Below are 11,603 nucleotides of genomic sequence, written 5' to 3' on the forward strand. Positions count from 1 at the left end.
TGGCGGTGGAGACGGCGGGTGCGGGGGGCGGATGCAAAGCGTTTTGTAGGTAAATTTGGGCCGTCGACTCAGGCAAAAAGGGGAGGACCCTCGTTGAGGAGTCCGTCCTGGTGCAAAGGATGTCCATACTATCCAACGTGGAAATGCTGAGCGTGTATTGTCACCAGATTTACATAAATACGCCTAATAATGAATCCACCACTGGAAGTGGGTCGAATTTAACTTGCAAGATTTTGAATGCGTACATACCTACATACAAATATACATTTCAAGTTAAATTAAAGCTTGTAAAATAGATGTACACACACGCTTTTAGTCACATCATTCAACTTCTAACTCCTGCTTCTTCTAATGCTCGTAACTTGTCCAAAAATACGTACCGCGACTTCCAGGGCCTTCTCAACGCGAGGCGACCAGCGCAAGGTAGGCTCGCCCAGTCCAGGGTGGCAGTACTTGCCCCCACGGAGCGCTTGCAGGCCACCGGAGTGCGAGTTGGGTACTACCGCGACTGCCTCGAAGGACACAGGGTCTGGAATCATCATCATCACAGTGTCAAAGGCTGGCAAGAGCTGGATTAAGATCGTAAAGCATGGAGTAGTCTGTGGAGGCCAACACTTCGGATCACTGCGCCCGGATTAGGTATCATGACATCAGCCGTAGCACGCCTAATGTTGGCCATAGGCCACGGAATAGACCGCCTGTTGATTCAGTTGGAAGCAGCCTGCAGCGAAGCAATCCAATGGTGTTCGTAAAGTTCCTAATTCACACTTTTTTTTATTAGACTGGTTGGCAAACGAGGAAGTGGTCTCCTGGTGGTAAGAGATCACCACCGCCCATAAACATCTGCAACACCAGGGGTATTGTAGATGCGTAGCCAACCTAGAGGCCTAAGATGGGATACCGCGTGCCAGTAATTTCACCGGCTGTCTTACTCTCCATGCCGAAACACAACAGTGCAAGCACTGCTGCTTCACGGCAGGATTAGCGAGCAAGATAGTGGTAGCAATCCGGGCGGACCTTGCACAAGGTACCTGCACTGATGACCAGATGGTCCCAAAGGAAGATCAGGGCTGTTCGCAAGACCGGCAGTTTTTGCTGATTTTTGACCACATGTGCAATTTTATTTCACTTTTAAGCTTTTTATTTTTTCCTAAGCCGTGTCGGCACGAATAAAATGTTTTGTTTCGTACTTTCACTGGGCCCACGTAGGGATTGCAGACCAAGCCTCTTTAATCTATTAGATGTGCCCAGCAGAGGTTGCATCTTGTGAACGAACCTTGTCGGGTGCTGTCACGAATGGTGGCCACGACGCGATGGTCAGTACTCTGCAGGTCAGCTAGTACCAGCAGCTCCTCTTCGGTGAAGTAACCGATGTCGACGGTGCCGCGGGCCAGCTGCAGGGCGCAGTCCACCCTGGAAGTTGATAGGGCATATAAGATATTAGGTCAGTGCTGTGCTGGTTCGCGCGCATCGAGGCGATTCCAGGGTAGGTACAGTCAAGGGCAAAGATATCGACACGGCCAAAGTTACAAAAATATGTATACACGACTTTATACTCTTAACATTAAGGCCGTGTATACATATTTTTGCAACTTTGGCCGTGTCGGTATCTTTGCCCTTGACTGTAGTTGGTAGTTTGCGCCGTGGCACTGCCTGCCCTGCTGCCTACTCAATCAGTGTTGCCATCTCAGATAGTTTTTTTAACCCCCGATGCAAAAGGAGTGGTGTTATAAGTTTGACCGCTTTGTGTGTCTGTATGTCTGTGTGTGTGTCTGACTGTCTGTGGCAACGCAGCTCTTAAACGGGTGGACCGATTTGAAGCTTTTTTTTTTTGATTGAAAGCAGGTTTTCTAGCGATGGTTCTCACGCATGTTTTATCAAAATCGATTCAGCCATTTTTGAGATATTGAAGTTTGAAGTGACAAAGTCGGGGGTTTCCAAGTTTTTGTTGATTAGATTAGTTTACCCTAACGCTACACGAAATTACCCTAAACTAGGCACTTTAATTTTTTTTACCCTAAATTTTTTATTTAATTTACTACTACACCGTTTCGAAACATTCTTGGAATGCCCCCATAATAGCCTTGGCTTTTACGTCATCAGCAGTATTTTTTTTCTTGAAATCGTACATTTTATGCGAAAACTTTTACCCTAAAAAATACCCAAAATAATTTTCTGCCCCAAAAAATACGCGTAAAAATACCCTAAATTTAGGGTAAAATACCCTAAGGGGAGGACACTGTACTCAATGCACGCCATATGCTCTGGCAGTGGCGTAGCCAGCATATGTGGCACTCGGGGCGGATATTATATGTATGTCACCACAAAATTCGAATGAAAAAAACTTACAAAGTAAGTAGGCACCTATTAATAGGTAGTAATAGGTACTTAAGTGAGCATAGGGCACAGCAAAACAAAGGCACTGCCGTACCATACTTGTATCGCAGCCATTCAGGCTACTTCCATTGTGGGTAAATTCAGCTCAACGTCAAATCAACGTGTAGGCAACCGATACTATTGGAAAAAAACGGTAAGAATCGATTATTCAAAACTTTCGATAGTATCGATAAAGCAATAGGTACTATAGATGATAGTTCATTCGTCGTCAAGACCGATATTATTAATAACTATCGCCTCAAACTATCGATAGTCTATTAGAACACTCGATAGTGGACTATCTAACGGCAACACTAGACTTAATGGAGTTGTTGTGAGAATTTGAATGAATTTCCATTGTTACATATTATTTTATAAGTGCCATAATTTTAGGATTTTTTATAGATGGCACTACTGATGTTCACGGTTGGGTGTCGCCCCTAAGTGGGCCAATGTGCACTGGCTAATAGTGATTTTGGGTGCAGCTTGCAATTAAAGATCTCCCCGTACTTATCGACGCGAAAAAGGGTTTAGCCAAACAAAAAACGCTTTTTCACTTCTCATGCTTGTAAAATTCGTGTTTATGCTGAGTCTAGGCGACATAAAATGACTTTTTATGCATGTGCATAAAGTAAAATCTTCGTCTAAGACCAAGGCAATCAGGTGTAATCAGCCATAAACAAAGAAGGAAGAAAAAACTAAAAATCAATCAAAATAGATTAATAAAACTTAAAATGTACAATTATAATAGTAATGTGTGAACAATGAAAGGTACAGAGTAAGTGAACAATAAAATTGTTTCCTCTGTTTCTATTTCATTTCCTCGCCATCGAAGTGAAAAGCAGTGTTAAACTCGAGCATTAAACCTATTTTACCCTCGATGTGTCTATCCACTATATGGACGTATGGGCTATATGAACGTCTTGGGTAAAATGGCTCGTTTTATGCTCTTGTTGTAGGCGAAAGCCATCGCGATCGACCGATTGGCCATTTTTGTTGCCGCATTGTCTAACACACTGCCGCTCGTCATCGCATAAGGTGAACTACTCTCAGCCTATACCGTTGTGATAGAAAGAAGTGGTAAAAAAGTAATTATTCGAGTGTTTATCCCGTGTGATTATCGTGGGCACATTTTTGTTGACATGGCAGAAGATACTGTTACAGTTTCTAGGTTATCTAGTAGAAGTACCGGTCTTAAAAATAATCGAAAGTTTCATCAAATTTCACTTTCCATTCATAAAAAAACGATTCTGATACTTAGGATTTACGGCATTTTAAAATAAAACAATGTTAATGTTGCCTTTAAGACTAACAACTTTTTGTATGGCTTTGTACCATCAGCCAAATAAGTATCAATTCAATTTTTTTTTCTTTCTATCAATTTTTAAACACGCAATTTCGACACTGGACATTTTACGACTTTGACGTAAGACGCTGGAGGGTGAATATGTTGCTAAAGTCTAACTTTCAAGTTGACAGACGCGTATATTGGCGTTATTGTTTTATGACATGCAAAGGATTATCAACTTTAGGGTGGTAGACCGGGTAGACCACATATTTGGCTGATGGTACCTAACCACTAAGACAAGGTGGGTAAAGGAACTAGATCGGGTGTATACGAGCATAATGACTGCAATAAAATATATGTAGGGCAGACAGGTCGCAGTTTTAATGCTAGATTTAAAGACCATGTTTCGGCATATGGAATGAGCATCCAGACAGATGAAATTTTGCAAAACATTTGTTAGAATCAAATGGAAAATTTATTGATTGAACCGCTTGAATAATGACCTGATATCGTGATTCGTGATTCCGAGTACGTAAGACAAGGTATCTTGATCTATAGTAAAATCGTTTGGCTTTACCTGGACTCCACCGACGTGCAGAATGCTTGCGAATCGTCCCTGTCCAGGCTCTGGCATTGTGATGTGCTTGACGAGGATACACAAACTCTGTCTGTAATAAATAAAAAGCCGATATAAAAACTGTTGCTACACGGAGTGACAGGCAGGTAGGTAGGTGGGGTCTATAAATAAAAAGCCGATATAAAACTGTTGCTGTACGGAGTGACAGGCAGGTAGGTAGGTAGGTGGGGTCTATAAATAAAAAGCCGATATAAAAACTGTTGCTGTACGGAGTGACAGGCAGGTAGGTAGGTAGGTGGGGTCTATAAATAAAAAGCCGATATAAAAACTGTTGCTGTACGGAGTGAGACAGGCAGGTAGGTAGGTGGGGTCTATAAATAAAAAGCCGATATAAAAGCTGTTGCTGTACGGAGTGAGACAGGCAGGTAGGTAGGTGGGGTCTATAAATAAAAAGCCGATATAAAAACTGTTACTGTACGGAGTGACAGGCAGGTAGGTAGGTGGGGTCTATAAATAAAAAGCCGATATAAAAACTGTTGCTGTACGGAGTGACAGGCAGGTAGGTACCAGTGGCGAAGCGTTCATAGAACCCTCTTCCTATCGGCTTGCCCAATATTTACCTATAAAATAGGACAACAGGATATGCAGGATTTGTGAAATATGTAAGCGATCTTTGCTTCGGATTTACCACGGAAATATGCGCCAGTGGTAGGTGCAACAGACTTAAACCACAGAGCTAGAAACTTAAAATTTGGCAGATAGGTAACTTATAGGTATTCCTCGAGGGTCATTATAGAGGTGCACTAAAAAGAGATTGTTCAAAATACCCACGGGGCAGGGAATAAAAGGGATATACATATTCTATTCGAAGTATTAGTTCTATCTCCGTAAATATATATTATAATATTATATATATAGTAATATACACACCACACGCAAACACGCAGGCGCGTGAGCATACATACCTACGCACAAACTTACGCATTATAATAATAGTAGTAGGATATAGCGGCATTGAATATTTTGCAATATCCTGAAGAGCGAGAACCCTTTATTTGTATAAAGATAACATATGAATTACCGATAATGTTCCTATGGTTGTTATAAATATATAAATGGTACAGTACTTATGTAGACTATTTTAGGGTGAATATTCTAGCGTTTCGATCGCTTATTACATGGGTTATAAATCAGGATAGGGCCCTGAAGCGTTTTCATAAAAGTACGAACGTCCCTGCGTGCTTACGTGTGTATGTATTATGAATTGGTTATAATAATCCTGTTTATTGTTATCCCATGAAAATTTTGAAATAGGATAGGGATAAGCAAAATCTCCAAAGAAGTTTTAGGCTTATTAAAATATAAAAGGTTACATATTTGAACATCGAAAATTAAAATACCTACGGTTAAAATGTCGATGTTCAAAATATCGAAAATTAAAATATCGATTGTATCACAATATCGAAAGTTGTTATACCTATGGTCAACTTGTCTAAGATTGAAATGTCGAGTGATTAAAATATCGAATAAGTAAAAATATCGATAGCCAATATACCTAATCTAAGTTGTAAATGTCAAGATATTTGAATGTCGAAAATTAAAATATCGTACATACAAATCTGCTTTATTTATTACTCCTTTATCTTAATAGAATTTATTTTATATAATCTAGTTATTTTTAGCACTCGCCGGCCGCTACCGCGGCACGCTCGCTTCGCTCGCTCGGCTCGTGCGTTGTTGTGGTCGCAGTTGTAACGTAAATGAACCAAATATTTTTAGTAATTCATGTTCAATAGGTTAGGTTAGATTAGTATTGCGTCAAGGCGCGAATCGCCTCAACTGTCGTACCTACATCGATATTTTGGACTTCAATATTTATATCTTTCGATGTCACTTTTGTAGATAAATATATTTTCTATATATTGGACGTAGGTTATCTAACCATTCGACAATATAAACTTTCGCTATTTTAACTTTCGATATTTCGATACAGTCGATATTTTAATTTTCGATATTTTGAACATCGTCATTTTACCCGTAGGTATTTTAACTTTTGATATTCAAATATGTTAACCATATAAAATGTGTCTGTTGTCCTCAAAAGCTTTTCCGATCGCCGACCATCAGTACTGATACCATATCAGCTTCGATAAGCAGTCGGCCGCCGATACCTCCATTTATTGAGCGAGGCGCGGTCTCTGATTCAGACACATAACCTCAACAGTGTGAAACTTCCGAGAAAATGACACATGGCTGATATTTCCTAGATTTTATGAACAGGATCCATATTCCACTATTTGTATTGTACCTATTGTATCGTATAATTCTTTATTGTACATAAAACATATGAAAATAACTGTTAACAAGAGAAAGAGATGTACAAAGGCGAAAGAAGAGAAGAAGAGAAGAAAGAAAAAGAAGGAAGGAAGAGAAGAAGAGCAGGAAGAGGCGGAAGAGGTGAGGCGAAGGCGAAGGGATTTGTGTGTCTGTTTTGTGCGGTCTTCCGTGATTTCACTTCTGTGGCCCGGCGGAAGACCAATGCTGGTTTCCAACTATTAACGGCATCTAGGTAGTCCTACAAGCGTTTCAACCCGCTATCAGTTTCCTGTCACTTATACCGAAGAAATGAGTCAGGTACAACGGAAATATTTTATAAATCGATTTGTAGCTATTGCCCGCGGCTCCACCCGCGTAGACTTCGTTTATCGCTATCCCGCGGGAACTATGCAATTTCCCAGGATAAAAACTAACCTATGACCTTCCCCAGGACTCAATCTATCGGTATACCGAATTTCATCTAAATCGGTTTAATAGATGCAGAGATTACCCTTACAACCTCAGTTTGGGAAAGATCACAGAATTAGAAAATTAGTTTGTTGAAGACACAATGGGCAGGCCATATAGCACGGAGAACAGATGGCGGTTGGGGCCGAAAAGTTCTCGAGTGGAGACCGCGGATCAGCTAGCGCAGCGTAGCACGTCCACCAAAGGACGGATGACTTGGTTAAAACCGCAGGCTCCTGGTGGATGCAGGCCACTTCTAATTGAAGCAACTGGAGGTATATGGGGGAGGCCTATGTCCAACAATGGACGACCTATGGCTGATTTGACGATGATTTCAGCTCAAAGAGCCACTAGTCATATTGCGAAAAGTCAAGAAGAATATTAGCTGCATTTGATCAGTGCATCAAAGACAATTAATCAGTGGAACCGTATTGTTATCAATCGTCATCGATATACCAGTAATCTTTATCGACCTTTATCAGTGACCCTTCCCTAATTTTAATGGAGTCAGCACGTGACCTAAAATCTGAATGCAGTAGAAAATGAGTAGTAAGCCATCAACGACCTTTGCATCTGTGACAAATGATTTAAGCTTTGTATCAGCACTTTCTCGGATGGCTGAACAAGCTTGTGTGGTAGTGTGTGTGTATGTTTTTTATGTAACTAATGTGAGACTCACTCATATTTAATGAAACAATGTACATAGGTAATACAATCCTAAACTGGTAGAATGCGTGTATCTAAGTTTGATTTATTTGCTATAGTTTATCTAATTATCGGTTTCTATGAACACTTGCTTATAAATATATCGCTGCTCAACAGTGTCCAGTCGGTCCGATCACTTCCATGATGTACCTTAATGCCAATGCCCCTGCAGAATGAAAGAATCAACAACCATTATAGTCCATCCAATCCTGATTATAGCCTCCTTCATTTTTCCAAATCCCTTTGTTATCCTTTTTAGCGTGACAGTAAACACATACTCCCAAACTTTCGCATTTAGGTATAATAATAATAAAAAAATTATTGTACTCAAAAACAAGTGTTACAAGTAACATAAGAGATAAGTAAGTGGTCGAGTTTTCGACCTCTAAACTATAATGTACTAGTGATCCCCGGGCTTCGCACGGGAACAGTTTTTTTTTCACAAGATCTCTGTTTAAACGAAGGTAGTTACTTCACATTTTTTCAACTTCCTTGCCGAAGCCGAGGCAACGTATTAGTCGTTGGTATTAGTACATATCAATCCACTCCCAAATCAAAAGATCATACTATCTCAAAATAATCCATCATATAAATTAGACCTTTCAGAAACTAAATAATGTCTATGTAAATAAAAATGGGTTACATTTTGAGTCTACGAGATACACTCTTGGTCGCGAATATACATGTGAAAATGATCTAACCGCTGGTGAACACAGATACAGACGGGAGCGACTTTGTTTTATGCTATGTAAAGAACTAGATTTATTAGTGAATGGGGTGTTTTAGCCGGACTATATTGTAACTATGTCCTGTCGCCCTGATTCAACAGTATCAGACCTTGAAGATAAACATAGTTACGTAACGAATAGTTACTTACATGACGTACTCTGGGCTGCTACACACGCCAGCACAACCGACAACAAAAACGTAAATTTCAATGCCATTTCACTTGCACTCACTAGGACTTTTAGGTCCACAATTTTTCTACAGAATTTTGGCTGGTTACATCCACAGCCACTGATAGTTGAGACCACTATAAGCTTATTTAAAACGCCCGGGCACGACTATATTATCTTATCTATTTCGAAATTCACGGTAAATGTAGGTGATATATGTAATATCACCGATAGATGATAAGGCGTGTTATCTAGCACCGAGCTATATGTGCAGTTGGCGAAAATTGTAACAACGATAATACATACTAATATTTACTACAATTTATCGATGGAAGCGACGTAGTCAATAGTGGAGATTATTTGGTATATTTTACGGTTTAGCGATCTGAAATGTTTTATACTGTCATTGACTATGTTTAGATATTTAACGTGGTATTATGAAAACTTGGATGATTGTTGACTATTTGAATTTGGATCCGGCAGATGAATTGAAATTCCGGGATTTTGCTAAATTCCTAAAGAAATTTCCAAAAAATCCACTACAGCTTTCACTGTTGTTGCATGAAAGACAATCGTGCCACATGATTCTAAAACCAGCGGTTGAGGTTTTGAGATTTTAACCCGATACCGTGGGATTATGTTATTTAATTCCAGACGCCAAAAATTACATCGTTGGTGTAAATATTTTGTAAATAAAAGTATTCTGTGTAGGTACTTGATAGCAATTTAGGAGATACTTACAAAAAAGTGTTTAATAAAGTAAAAAAAAAACAATATTTTATTCAGGTATTTACTATCAAGAAGTTAAATGTATGTTTTGAATTAGAAATACTTGTCGAAATACAGTATAAGTACAATATATTTTTACGTGATCAAACAAACAGAACATTTGAATATAAGTATAAAGTTAAACCAATAATGTAGCCTTCCTTTGTTTTGAAGGGTTCTCTTATTTTTCTTTGAAAATATTTTCCCATATGATTTATTTTCCAACTGTTTCATATTATAGACGAACGATGTTTACACAGTAATGACTTCAGAATTGTTAAAACTAACCTAACCTATCGGGTCCTAAAGGGTAGTACTGAAATATATCCTGAATAGTATATAGTTGCAGTAAACAGGTCATTCATCGTCGGTATGAAACAGTTGGGAAACGAATTAATTGGGAATAATATTTTAGACGAAAAACCGGGATTCCGTTTTGAACGGTTAACTTAACGGGTAAGTAGTTCATTTCAAGAAGTACAGTATGACAAGAACTAGGTTCATACTGTTCTTCATTAGATACTAAATTTAAGTGTGCTCGTGATAAAAACAGTTCGCTCTTGACGACAAAGTCAAGAACAAACTTGAGACGTTCCTATACTTCTGAATTAAGTAGGCAAACAGATACGACCATTAGTTATAAGAACATTTGTCGTCAAGATAGCGTAAAATTAGATGCAAATGATGCAAGTAAATGAAAGATCTCGAATGGAGACCGCGGCTTAGCAAGAACTTCTTAGTTTTGACCGACTCATTTTATCTATTTTTTGCATCCACAGCAATACAGTAGGTACTTAGGTACTATCAGCCAAATATATAGTCAAAACAATAATACCAATGACGTGTCTGTCAACTTGAAAGTTCGACTTTAGCGACATATTCATTTGATAGGAACTTGTTCAAAAATTAATAGACCACTTATTTGGCTGATGGTAAATTATAATAGGACTTAGGTATACTATGAGTATTATTTATTCAGAAACTGACTCCGTAAGATACTTCCATTCCTAAATTCAAATTCAAATCATTTATTTCATGTAACAAAACACATAATATTAGGAAATACTGCATTTAAGAAGGGTTTAGTAACTTATACACATACAAAGAAGCAATCTTCACTCTGCATTTCAACCTTAGCACTGTATGTATATCTACCTTCGGACAATTTACGGGGGGGGGGTTCACAGGGGACATGACCCCCCACCAAAATCGTACACGACAAATTGAAAAATGTTTTTGCCCCTATATAATAGCCGCGATGTATTATTATTGAGTCCCTCCAAAATTTCAGGCTGCCTGATTTACAAAGTTACAACGCGAAGTAATAGCGACAAGGTTGTTAATGAAAACTTAATGTTGACCTTGGCCATATTTACATTGTCCTCCTGTCTATCTGCGTAGCCGTGACATTTTTTAACTCAATTCTATCAGTTTGTTAATATCACGAATATTGTTTTGCAGTGAAAATCTATAAATACAACTAAGAAGAAAATTGTCGCCAATTTTTCGTTTTACAATCTTTATAATTGAGGTAACATCATTGGAGCGACAGAAACCTATGACGTTGAATAATTTACGACGCAGATCGCAGATGTACAAGATTTTTACCCCCGACGCAAAAAAGGGGTGTTTTAAGTTTGACCGCTGTGTGTCTGTCTATCTGTCTGTGGTACCGTAGCTCTTAAACGGGTGAACCGACAGATGAATGCGGTTTTTTATTTGAAAGGAGGCTTTCTAGCGATGGTTCTTAGACATTTTTTTTCAAAATCAGTTTAGCCGTTTTTGAGATATTCAACTTTGAAGTGACAATGTCGGGGGTTTTCCAACTTTTTGTTGTGAGACAATGGAACCATGGTCGCTGGGGCTTTCCAAATTTTTCTAAGTTAGTAGTATACTCGTATTAACACAATGAGGGCTATCGTTTTTTGTCTCACTAGATGGCGCACTGTTGCGTGAGGTCTTTAAGTATGGCTTTCAAAGTCTGTTATTACGGGCGTGAAAACAAAGTTTAGATTAAAATCATATTTAATACAATGCCTCAGTGTTGCATAGTCCCCGTTTTGTTCGGAAAAATGGGAGGAAAAAACTGTCTCAAAACACAGACATTCATTGCCCCGGAACGCGCCATAATTTGCCATAATTAATTTCAGGTAATGCAAAATATTCACAAACTTATTCTAATTATAAATAAACCCGCGTAGCTCACCCA

The 11,603-nt window shown here is 38.9% G+C and overlaps 1 protein-coding gene across 2 annotated transcripts in view; it reads right to left on the minus strand.

Annotated features, from left to right (window-relative positions):
* The window catches only part of LOC141442933 (transferrin-like), a 50,327-nt gene extending 41,537 nt beyond the window's left edge, over positions 1-8,790 (minus strand). The window contains exons 1-4 of one of the 2 annotated variants that reach the window (XM_074108123.1): positions 8,608-8,787; positions 4,242-4,332; positions 1,277-1,413; positions 381-529 (exon numbers count right to left, since the gene is read on the minus strand). In XM_074108123.1, the coding sequence (XP_073964224.1) occupies positions 381-529; positions 1,277-1,413; positions 4,242-4,332; positions 8,608-8,674 (444 nt within the window). In that variant the 5' untranslated portion in view covers positions 8,675-8,787. Of the gene's footprint in view, positions 1-380; positions 530-1,276; positions 1,414-4,241; positions 4,333-8,607 lie in introns of both variants that reach the window. The other variant, XM_074108124.1, reaches the window with a different exon arrangement.
* Positions 8,791-11,603: the final 2,813 nt, after the last annotated feature.

Source organism: Choristoneura fumiferana, chromosome 26 (assembly GCF_025370935.1).
Source record: "Choristoneura fumiferana chromosome 26, NRCan_CFum_1, whole genome shotgun sequence".
Lineage (NCBI taxonomy): Eukaryota > Metazoa > Arthropoda > Insecta > Lepidoptera > Tortricidae > Choristoneura > Choristoneura fumiferana.